The 12567-nt window shown below is 38.8% G+C and overlaps 1 protein-coding gene across 1 annotated transcript; it reads right to left on the bottom strand.

The window, feature by feature from the left end:
- Positions 1 to 1879: 1879 nt before the first annotated feature.
- On the bottom strand, positions 1880 to 2690 carry LOC132164132 (large ribosomal subunit protein uL11). Its single transcript, XM_059574561.2, has one exon. The coding sequence runs from the start codon at positions 2568 to 2570 to the stop codon at positions 2070 to 2072; it is 501 nt and encodes a 166-aa protein (XP_059430544.1). The 5' UTR covers positions 2571 to 2690; the 3' UTR covers positions 1880 to 2069.
- Positions 2691 to 12567: the final 9877 nt, after the last annotated feature.

Raw genomic sequence — 12567 nt, 5'->3', positions numbered from 1 at the left:
AACCGTTAACGGACTAGGGGATGACACTCACCAATGGTTCCTCTCTAGGGGAGAGCCCCCCACACAGCATAACCCCCTCAAGGCATAAATATGGTTTTGGACATTACAACAGAAAATTATTCTTTATGTGCGTTCAACCAGAAGACAGTACATATCCTAAAGCAATTACACCCAAAACTGCTAAATTTCACTTAGAAAATCAGAATAAAGATTTGAAATTGTCGCTTGAGCTTAAACTGTTACATCATTGTCTGAAAACATGTCATATGATGCCTTTCACATAAGTCTTCTCTTTTCACATAAAAAAGTTAAGACATAGAAGATGAGTGTATAAGCAAATCTCATGCTATCAGCCTATCACAATCATAACAGAACATAAGATGCCAAAAATGCACGATCCAACATCCTCCCCCCCCCCCCCAGTTTTAGGCAGGACAGTGTCAATACACGCACTTTTTTTTTTGGGGGGGGGGGGGGGGGGGGGGGGGGAGGTGGGGGATCAAAGATGTTTAAATGAAAAGTGCCAATAACCAGGGGCAGACCCATGTTAAGGGTTGGGGGGGTGACCGCCCCTGCAAATTTTTTTAAAGACTTCTACTATTAAGGGGTTTTGAATGAAGAGTTCCCCCAATTGTTAATATTTGTCCCCCCCGTCCTAAGTGTAAAACCATCCTCACATCTGGAGTTGGAGGAAAGGAGTTTTTAGAGATGGACTAGTGAGTGGCTATGTCATTTGAAATGGGTTGCTTGCTACAGACTTGCAGAAGAAAGGAGAAGATGGGCTCAAGATAACGCATGTGACGGAGTGCGAATCTGTATGCTGAGGTGTCGAAATGGTGGAATTCTCGAGAAGAAGTGGAAAGGTGGTGCCCACTTATGAAGACTGTTTCATGTGTGTTGGTTATGCATTTTAGTTAGGTGTATTGTTACACGTTAAGCTGTGCGTTTTGCTTTGGTGTATTGTTTAGATGTTAAGCTGTGCATTTCATGATAACGCTAGGTTTTATGTTGTGGTATATTTGATATCATGGCTTACATATTTAAGGCCAGGTTTGATGCTCCCCCTTACCAAGTTGATCCAACATGCTCCACTGTCCATTTTATTTCTTTTAACATTCTTATAATTTTTTTTTAAAAAAAATTAATATTTTCTCTCTTTTTTTAAAAAGAAAAAAAGAGAGAAAAAATTGCGTCCCCCCTCGTCTCAATTCCTAGTTCCGCCCCTGCCAATAACCCTTTTGAATTAGTAAGTTACAGACGCAACCAGTGAGTTTCCTCATCACTGTTAACCTGGTTCTTACAAGGGAAGGAAGCACCATTGACCAAATTGGCAAAAGAATTTCAATAACATATTAAAGATTTTTTTATAAGTAAAAGAATGTCAATAACCTATTAAAATTGGAACCATGATGTTGACTGGATATAGGTTGCATGAAAAGATTGGAAATGAAATTGGCTGCAGAGAATATGTGGGATGTTTCAGTACAAGGCCTAGGATACAATTGTTGGAAAAACAACACAAAATAAACATACTAGAGAAGCAGCAACCTGAACAGTACAAACATCAAGATTCTGAATGAAAAACTTCTTGACACTAAGTCAAATACGTCCCCCCTTGAATACGATACGAGTCAAGAAAACTGACAAACAATGTTAACGGAAGAAATTACCAAAATGCAAGTAAAAAATATTCAAGAAACAAAAAACTAATTCCCATTTCCTATTTTTCCACTCAACTATATACCCTAGCCATCTCCACCAAAAAAACCACCATGTTTAAATAAGTAAAATGCCAAGCACGCATGAACTTATTAACCAGTCAAACCCTACAAATAATCACAAAAACACACTCAAATAAGCAAATATACTGATCAAGATATGAATGAAACGTACCATCCAAACCCTAGATATCATAATTCCATCAGGATCATTAAATTAGCTCCTAAAATCCCTCCAAATCATATAATTACCTCGAAATAGTAAATCACAACTTCAAAATCCCCAGATTATCCAAAAATTAAAATTCTATTTAAAATTGAAAAAAAAAATGAAACTTCTCACTGGGGAGCTCAATCCTGAGGGATTTCGACGTCACCGTCGGCTATCTCCTGCTGCAAGTCCTTTGGGTCTTTCCCGTCGACCGTACAACCAACGGACACGCATGTGCCAAGGATCTCCTTGACTGTGCCGGAGAGGTCCTTGGCCATGGACCTGGGCTTCATGACCTTGGCAATCTCGATAACGTCATCTAGGGAGATGTTCCCGCTGTGTTTAATGTTTTTGGTCTTCTTGCGGTCGCGCTCGGGCTCCTTGAGCGCCTTGATGACGAGGGCGGCGGCGGACGGCACCACCGAGACCTTGGCCTGACGGTTCTGGACCGTGAGCTTGACCGTGACGCGGAGGCCCTTCCAGTCCTTGGCAGTCTCCTTCGCTATGTCTTCTCCGATCTTCTTGGGGGAGAGCCCGAGCGGCCCGATCTTCGGGGCCAGAGAACTCGCCGCACCAACCTCGCCGCCGGTCACTCGAACATAGACGTCGACGACCTGTGAGGGGTCAAACTTCGGCGGCATGGTTGGCTCGTTTGGGATGAGGGAGCTAGGGTTTCCGAAAAGCGAGTGCGAGTGGGAAACTATGAGGATTATAACGAAGCTAGGGTTTTGCCCAATGTTGGAGCAAATGTCTGTTATGGACCTTGGATAATGAGGAGTTTTAACTTTTAGGGCTGTCTTTTCGAGGATATGGAATGGGTATTTTGGTACTATGTGAATATTGTTCATTCATCTTTAGAATGCCAAACAAAGGGAAAACTACTCTCAACTCCAAAATTTTCACTTCAATTGTAATTGCAATGCCTTTTTAAAAATAAAAAATAAAAATAAAAGTCTTTTTAAACTAAAAATAAACGAGGTAATAATTGACTCCTAAATTACTTGTCCCTTTATTTAACTTCCTACATTAGATGTTTTTTTTATTAAATTCTATTGAAAATGGGTCACATACATTTATAATTGACCCCAAAATTACATGTTCCTTTCATTTATCCCGCTTCATTAGTGTCGTAGACATGTCACCAAGACAGTTGTCGTAGCCAGGTTGAGGCAGGAGATCTCCGAGGGAGTTGATGGGCATCTGCAAAATCGAAAAGGCATCAAAGGACCCCTAGTCTGAGTCGGAGGCACTCCAATTCTTAAGTCGGCATAGCTGTGTAAGGAGTTCGTTTGAGATGAGTAAGTCATCTTCGGCTCTTAAGGGAGCGGGGTATGGAGTTTACAGAGGAAGGAGGCCGAGGAGACCTCCTTGTTATCCGAGAGGCTCTAATAGGAGTCCTTTTCTTGAGTTTTTTTTTTGGTATATCTTTAGTAGTGTTGCATTTCAATATATATATATATATATATATAGACACTAACGAGCTTGGGAGGTTGAGCGATCCACCTTCCTTGATCCTGCGGGTCAAGGCTCACAAGCCCTCTAGGTCGAGCGATGACGTGTCTCTGGTATGCGTAATTGCAGCCGTGCCATGAAGGTGTTATGATGTGATGCAGCGTGACGTCGTAGGTCGCAAAGATAAACAAGAAATAAACAATCATTCTTAAAATCTTGAGTCTATCAAGGATATAAGGACTTCTTCTCAAAATACAAGAGTCTATCTAGGATTTGAGGTCAAAAGATAGAAGAAACTCAAATTCTGAACTTTCTTATTGAAAAACTGATAAATTATAACAAAGCTGCATTCTTGTGTCTATAAAAATATGTATTTACAGGCCCCAAACTCCTTACCCTAATAGTGATATGAAATAAGTCGGTTAACAAAAATTGCATTGAGCGTTTAGATGGGACATTTCCATGTACAATCCTGCTCAAACTGCAATTACCTTAGTTTAACCAAGTGGGGGCTAAATGGGAAACCGTCCATCTAAGCATTATCAGAGTGAATGCATAGGAAAGTAAAATAAATCTAAAAAGTCTATTAATTATTACAGGGATGAGTGTAATCCTCAACACAAAGACATGGAGCAACTAACAATAATTTAAACCAAACCTGATAATAGTATGAAGATCTTTTTTAAGCAAAATCTGCAATAGCAATCGTGCCACTCTTTGGTTCTAGAAATAGGCTTCCAACAAGAGTAATAACCACGTAAGTCTAAGGACTTAGTAAGTAAACCCCACAATAGAGTATGACATGAACCCATTGTTATTAAACAGAAATAAACATCCAGTTTTATTAAACATTTAAAAGATGTGTTGTCTCCGTTAATATGCCTTGAAAATATTATTTGGTCGATAAAAGTTGGTGTACTCGCGACAGCAATTGCTTAAGAATTTTAACGCAAAAAACTAATACTTTATAGGTCATAAGTATCATATATGGTATACCTGAGATATTATCACTTCTCAGCTGCGTTGGCCCTGTCCAGAGAAACCTGTAATTAGGGCTGTTAAGTGAACGAAGCGTTTCATGAGCAAGCTCGGGCTCGGGTCGCATAAGCTCGGCTCGTTCTTGACTCGAATATCAAATGAAGCGTTTCGTGAACACGAATCCTGACTCAAATATTAAATGAAACTAGCTTGGCTCGACTCGGCTAAGCTCGTGAGCAGCTCCTATAAGGCTCGAATCGGTAGTTATTCACATAATTCCTCATATTAATATTAAAAATTGATGATTTTTTTTTTTTTTCTAATAGCATCATTTTATTATAAAATGATGCATATCCTTTCTCTTCGAAACCAAGTGCCTTGTTGCATTGACTTGAGCTCCATACTTCGCTAGTCAGACTAAGTAAATGCTCATATGCAAGCTGGCTTCTTGAGCTGTTTAAGAATACTTGAAGTTTAAATTTATAATAAAAAAATAAATTAAATTAAATATAAGAGCCAGCTCGTGAACTGGCTCGGCTCGACTCGATTTATATGAGCTCAAGCTCGAGCTCGATTTTTTGGTTCGTCCTTAAGCTCGAGTAAAATTTAAAGAAGCCGAGCCCAGACAAGGAAAGCTCGCTCAAGCTCGGCTCGTTTACACCCCTACCTGTAATACAATGTCAGTACTCCGACCATCGTACGCTACCGTCCATAATACTACCAGCCCGACCGAGTCCGACCTCGGGTGACCCATGCTACTAATGATATACGTTCTGTAGTGACCTGCCCATTAAGGCTGTGCCGGTCATGAAATAATCATTAGATCCAAGACATATATAACACATCCATAAACAGTTTGAACATAGAATCAAGTGTTTATAGTAAGTCCATTGCCATTATACTGCATGTACCGGTGTACTATGTCATACAATACATTTTATCAACCAGTTTATTAAAGCAGTTACCAAGTTGTAAAAAATATAGGCATGCTCATATAATACGTGTGGTCAGTCAGCTAGCATCTAGCATATCACACGTTTAAGAAAAGTGTTCGTAAATGTCTACTTACCACGTGCGCTTGCTCGATTCCTCCGACATCATGAATCCAAGCTATAACGAAACATGACTCATTGTTATAAGCAGTATTAGAAAACTCTACGAGGTTCCATTTAATGAAAAGAGATGCTAAAAACCCTAGTGTCACATATTTGGGTTAAGGGGCATTTGCCTTGCTCTCTGGGCGAGCGCGCGCTCCCTAGGGCGAGCATTCCGCCAGAAACTCCCCAAAATGTGTTTTAGGCTCTATCTAAAATTGTGGGTTGATACATCTCTTCCTAGGCTCTAAATAGACACGTGCAAGGCACCGACATGCTAATATGCAACTCAAAGCAATAAAAATGCAGGTTTAAGGCTTCGTAAAACGTTTTTTTGTCTTTGTAAGGAAATAGGTGTAAAAACTTGTCAAAACATCTTTAAAACTCGCAAGAATATATAAAGAAAGGGTCAAGAAATCACCTTAAGAGATAGCAAAGGCACCAAACTCTCTCCCTTCTCTCTCCAAGTCACTTCTCACATTAGGGTTAGGTTTTTATGAGGTTGAAGGTGGTTGAGGGTCGAAGAGTAGGGCTTATATAGAGGGTTGAGGCATGCTTTGCTTTGAAAAAGTACAGAATGGGTTAAAATTGCTTTTTAGAAATGGCAACGAGCGATTGAGTATTGTTGAGTGAGTGCTCGGGTACTATTTACACAATGGGTAAAAAGGTTCAAGCGTACGTTTAGGTTTTGCCCAATGATTTGAAGACCGGTTAGCGAGTGTTTGTGTGGTCCCAAGGCACGCGCTCACACATAGGCCAAGAGCGGGCACTCGGTGGTCCCCTAGCACGCACTCGGCCAGTGAGAGGGTTTCAGGGTTTTTGCTTCCAAAAGTCTCAAGGGGTTGAGTTATTTGAAAAAGGTTTAGGTCACTTGGTTTAAAGCTTTGTTTTAAGGAAATATTAACCATTTTAGTAAGAAATCTTTAACTATAAACACAAGTGCTTTGTCAGGGTATTACACTCTCTCCCCTTATAAGAATCTCATCCTCGAAATTTTGTGTTTTATAATAAAACAAGATCCTCTCGGTGGAGAAGGTTTTAAAAATAGTTAATAGCTAGGACAAAGATAGCTGTCTTAAAAGAGACATGTTAACAATAAGGTTTAGGCATGCATAATAAATCTAAGAAAAGAAATAGTCATATACATACAAAATTGTCACCACCAAGGTGGACTTATAATGTAGCAAAATATGAACAAACAACTACACAAATAGAAGTCTATGAAAGTCATCCTATGTACAGGGTCGTTTGGACCTCCTAGGGCTGCGCTCCATTGACCCTCGACCCGGGGTGCCTTGTGCATTAGGGCTCCCCCTCCCTAAGTTGAAGCTTGGGCTTTAAATGCTGTAATCCCTCACATCAAGAAGGGGTCTCATCAAGTGACTGTGAATCTCCTAGATCAGGGAGTGATCGGTTGTCTGCATCTCCTGCATACTCTGGAATGCCATCGACAATCTCCCCATCTCTAAGGGAAGGCTCCCCATAGACTGTCGAACTCCACAGTGCACAAAGGAGCAATAGTCGATGGAACTCTGGGTTAGGAAGGCGTATAGACAGAGAGCCCTCCCCTGCGTGACAGTGGTAAGGCTCTTGACCGGATGTACTCGGCTGATCATCACGTGATATACAAGCCAATCGTCGTCTTGGAGGGCATTGATCTGAAAGCCCCCATCCCCTTCCATCCTCATCCGATGGGGGCACCCATCATCAAAACGCTCGAACAGCTTGCGGCGGCTGGGAGTGCGGTCGAATGGCCATGGGAAGTCGGGGTTGCGTACCCGTGGTGTCCCAATGCTCTGGCTGATGATATTGGGGGTCACTAGGATAGGCCTGCCTATGAGCCACGTCCTGAAGGAATCTCCCTCCCGGTCATGCAAGTTTGCGTAGAACACACGAACTATCTTGGCGGTGGCAGGTCGGTGGTCCTCCATCATCGGCAACCATCTCTAGGCATTGAGTATGTCATGTACTTTTGGGGCGTAGTTGCCACGTCGGACACCTCCATCCCCCTCTCTATGATGATGTTGGGGCCGCTGTAGAGGGAGTTGTACGACGCTCCACTTTGGCGACCCTGAAGCAAGTGTAGTCATAGATGAGCTGGGCGTTGTCCTTGTTTGTGCCTAAACTGACCTCAGTGAAGGCGCCTCGGTCGGGATTAGGGACTGGGGACTCATCAGAAGGGGCCTCCTCCTCTGCCTCATGTTGTAACAAATACCCACCTAAATTAATAGGAAAATATTTGCTACGTCTTACTCGCAAAAGCACAAGATCAGATGATAGTATAGTTAGACAAATACGAGATTATTCCCACGAGGATTGTTCATTTTGCTTAAAATTAATTTTCCAAATTAAATATAAGAATTATCACGAATTGAAATATTGAAAAAAAAAAAAAAAAAAATAGAACGAAAGGGTTAGGGTTTTGAAATCCACCCTAATCAGACTAATTAAGATAACAATATGCCGATGTTTCAATCATACCGGTATATTTAATACTTGTCAACCTAAGGGCATGGTATCTACTCCTTAAGCTATAGATCTCCCTAATCAACGAATTAGACATGGTATCAACTCTAATTCTTTCATGATAAGATACTTTTGTCACTTTATTAAGCCCAAGATTTGGTCATCTAAATTGACTTAATTAACAAATCCATACCATACTCATATGCAGAATTCAATCAAATAGAAACTAATGAATTGAAATATACCAAAATATGTTTGAAACAAAGGCGAAAGTATTGAAATCCTAAAAACACATGATTCGGGCTTCAATCTATCCCCTAACAAAATATTTAACGACACATGATAAAACTAAAAATAAAATAAAATAAAAGAATAAACCAGAAACGACTCATGGAAGTAGCTCCAAATTCTCCTCTTTGGAATTGTCTATCTTTCTATAAGGCTTAGAGGTTTATTTATAGGCTTAGAAAAACCCTAAAAGCTCTAGAAAACCTAATAAAATCGGAGGTCTAACTACTAGTCCAATTAGGAGTTGCAAAACCTAATTTGGGTTGAGAAAGGAGTCTAGCCCCATATCTTGTTGCTCCAACGCACGGGTGCGCTCAATCTGAAGGTTGTGCGCTCGAGCGCATACATGCGCTCGATCTCACTCTCTGTTGCGATCGAGCCTTCCACTTGCTACACTCGAGCACTGATGCGCTCGAACCTAAGTGGCGCACTCGATCCCTGGCTCTTTGCAGGTTTTCCTCAATTTGCCATTTAAGCTTTGAACTTTTTCAGAAATGCTTCATTTTCTTCAAAAACTTCGAAACTAACAAAAACACAAAAAGGAAACAAAACATCACAAAGTAACACGACTAAGAGATTAACATATATAAATTAAGGAAAAATATTATCACCTCCTGCATCTCAATGTCGGAGTCGGAGTCTGTAACGAACCCGGTGAAAATCAGTTAACTAGTAACTATTGATAAGCGCCGAATGTTGTACATTCAAGCCCCTTAATTTACATATGTTAATTCCTTAGCATTGTTATTTGTTTGATTTTGTTTTATTTTTGTGTTTCAGGTCTCATTTGACAAACCATTGGAAAATTGGCTTAAAAGATCAAGAAGCTGAGTATTCTAGACCTGGGATCGAGAGCACCTGCGCTTGAGCGTCTGCGGCCAAGGATCGAGCGCATGCCTGCGCTTGCGTGCATAACAGCTAGGCTCGAGCGCACCAAATCTTGGATCGAGAGCACACGGGCGTACAGTGCACGGTAAGCAGTCCTCTCCAGCATGGACTTCATATTAAATGCAATTGTTCTTAATTTCCAAAATCAATATTTGTGAAATTCTTCTCTTGTCTTAAAAAGTATTTTACTTTTATTGATCTCAAATCATTCTTGTTTTCTGTGATTATGAGAATGATGGTTATACAATGGGTTTAATTGACATATGATCAATAGGATTTGATAGGCCATGCCTAGGGAAGACGGATTGTACTACACCCTAGTTTAGTGTAATTTAGGTAAACAATCTGTGTCAACCGAAGATGGGTTATACTTATTCATTGATTGTCTGTATCCTGTTAAAGAATTTGATAATTTATACCTAGGGAAGACGAGTCGTACCGCATCTTAGTGGTTAGGTGGACGATCTGTGTCAACCGAAGATAGATTATGTTTATTCTTTAATAAGGTAGTTTCTTGTTTATTTATAACATGCATAGAATAAATTTCTGGGATTAATTATGATTAACCATTGTTGTGCGAATAGAGGTGAAGTCAATACCCTACACTCTCTTTCTTATTTTAAATCTCTTTTATTTTCATGCACTTTAGTTTTAAAGAAAATCAAATCAGATATCTTTTTAATTAAGTTAATTTTAATCTTTCGAATTTGATAACAAAACTCCTGCAAGCCTTGAGGTTCGACACCCTCTCTATAGCTGTATCCTACAAAGATTCATCCTATTGCGAGTGGTTATTTTTATAATTGATATTTTTGGTCACAAAAATACCACATCAACTATCTTCATAGTTTGTTAAGTACCAAAATATTCATATTTTAGCCATTAACTTACATTCGTTAAATCCGTAGTTTTGTTAGTTTGTATTATTTTATTTCCTTTTGTATTTTCTTCGTTTTATAGGTGTTTGGAAGAAAAGAAAGTATTTCTGGAAGTCTCGGGCTTAAAGAACAAAATTAAAAAGAAGTTAGAAGATTTGAAGCAAGTAAAAGCATTCTGGTAGTGCGATCGATCGCAAGTCACCTGCGATCGAGCGCACTTCCAGAGAGGTCCAGACGAGCGAGTGCAGCCTTGCGCTCGTGCACACAGAAGGAGACTCGATCGCAGATGTGCGATCAAGTGTACACGAGCTGCAATCGATCGCACCCGTGCGCTGGAGAACAGTCAGCTGCAGCTAGAATTCCCTTTCCTTCCATATTAGGGTATTCCAAGTCCCACTTATAAGAGGACTAAACCCTATGAATTTTCTAGGTTTACTAGGGGTTTTAGGATTTCTTTAGGCTTATAAATGGACCACTTAGCTTCTAGGAAAAGGGTGTGGAGAAAGAGGCACAAGCTCTAGAAAGGAACTGAAGGCTAGATCAAGAGGAGTTTGGATTTTTCTTCTCTTCCACCTTTTATTTTGTTATGTAATTTATATTTTAATTGGGGCTAGATTGAAGCCCTAATCATGCCTTTTTAGGATTTTAATATTGGCACATTAGCTACAATTATATTTTGGTGTATTTAACTTAATTACTTATTGTTTTCTTGAATTCCTCATATGTGTTTGCCTGATCAACATATGCATGTTGTAACATCCCGATATTTCTCTTATTTTATCTTGTAAATAAATCGAGTATTACGCTAAAATAATCTTACAAACTCTACCAACTTGGAGTCTCTATACATCTCAAATCTGAATCTATAATCACAACTGCGTAATTACCTTGACTTTTCATTCCTGCAAGCACTACAAAAATTGTAAAGTAATGAGTCAATTAATTCACGATAATATAAATCATTGTTACACCAATTATATCAAAAGGCCAGACATTTAATAAAACTACAAAGATCTGTATTATTGAATATCAATATCACTCTCAGTAAGTAAGAATACTTACAGTGGATCACATGAAGGGATCATCAAAGGTAATTACTTGTTGAAACTCATTTTGCTCCGCACAGTCTTTTTCATTCAATATCTCTCACTGTCTCCAAAAACTCCCTCTCAATGTTTGATTCTCTGTCTCCATCTTTCTCTGAATTATCTTCGTCTCACTGCCTCTCCCTCTAACTCTGCCTCTCACCATCTCTCTGCTAGCTCTCTCTCTCTCTCTCTCTCTCGTGTTTTTTCTTTCTTGCAGTGCTTTGTCTCGCCCTTTCTGTTTTTACTCTGTGTAAACACTCTCAGAAAGAAGAAAGACCGAGTAGAAAGCGGAAGAAGGAAGAATATGTGAAAAAAAAGGGAGAGGAGTGGTAAAATTGTGAAGGGGAAGAGCTTTATTTATAGGAAAAAAACAAATACTATTCTACATTTCATTTACAATTCTACCCTAATTTTACTATTCCACCTACCATTAACTATTCTACATTCCATTTATAATTCTATCTTTCTTTTACTATATCAATACTATTATATTTACCATTGACTATTCTACATTCTCTTACTATTCTACCTACCAATACTATTCTACCATTTACTATCCTATTATTCATCAATTAGCATTCTCTAATTACCACTCTCCGTAACACCATAAATTTTCCAATAATTAAAATTATTAGCTAAAATGAATATTAAAATAACATCATCATCAAAATAATATATATTTAAATAACTTTGAAAATTCTGGGCGCTACACATGTGGTATGGATTAGTTAATTAAATCAATTTGAATGACCGAGTCTTGGGTTTAATAGAGTAACAAAAGAATCTCACACTGAGTTCTTGGGTTAATCAACATGGGGAACCGGGAGAATACACTCATGCCCTAGGCCTTATGTGTTTGTCGATGTCCACAGATTTATGCTAAAGAACAACTTAGCATACACCCATGCTAATCATTTAAGAAAGAAAAAAATTATAGTATACAACCATGCCTAATTCGTTGCTTAAGAAAATCTATAGCTTAAGGAGTATACACCCATGCTCTTAGGTTGGCAAACATTAAATACACCGGTATGATTGGCACATTAGCATATTGTTATCCTAATTAGTCTGATTAGTGGTAGATATCCAAACCCTAATCCTCTTTTTTTTTAGTTTATCATTTATTTTATTTCTTTATTTTAATTCAATCGTGATAATTGAATTTTATCTATTAATTAAATAAGAAATTACTTCTAAACATAATTTACCAATCTTCGTGGGAATGATCTCGTATTTGCCTGATATACTATCGTTTGATCTTGTGCACTTGCTAGTAAAACGTACCAAGTATTTAGCTATTAATTTAGGCGGGTATTTGGCACAACAAGTTTTTGTTACTCTATTAAACCCAAGACTCGGTTATCCAAATTGATTTAATTAACTAATTCATACAACATGCATATGTTGATCAGGCAAACCCATATGAAGAATTCAATAAAACAGGAATTAATCAAGTTAAATACACCATAATATAATTGTAGCAAAGGCGACAATATTGAAATCCTA

Source organism: Corylus avellana, chromosome 8 (assembly GCF_965113065.1).
Source record: "Corylus avellana chromosome 8, dhCorAvel1.hap1.2, whole genome shotgun sequence".
Taxonomy (NCBI): domain Eukaryota; kingdom Viridiplantae; phylum Streptophyta; class Magnoliopsida; order Fagales; family Betulaceae; genus Corylus; species Corylus avellana.
Note: the sequence above shows the minus strand (reverse complement) of the source record. Positions and strands in the feature narration are given on the sequence as shown.

Excerpts from the sequence above, each read along its gene's own strand:
- LOC132164132 (XM_059574561.2), bottom strand. The coding sequence starts at position 2,570 with ATGCCGCCGAAGTTTGACCCCTCACAGGTCGTCGACGTCTATGTTCGA.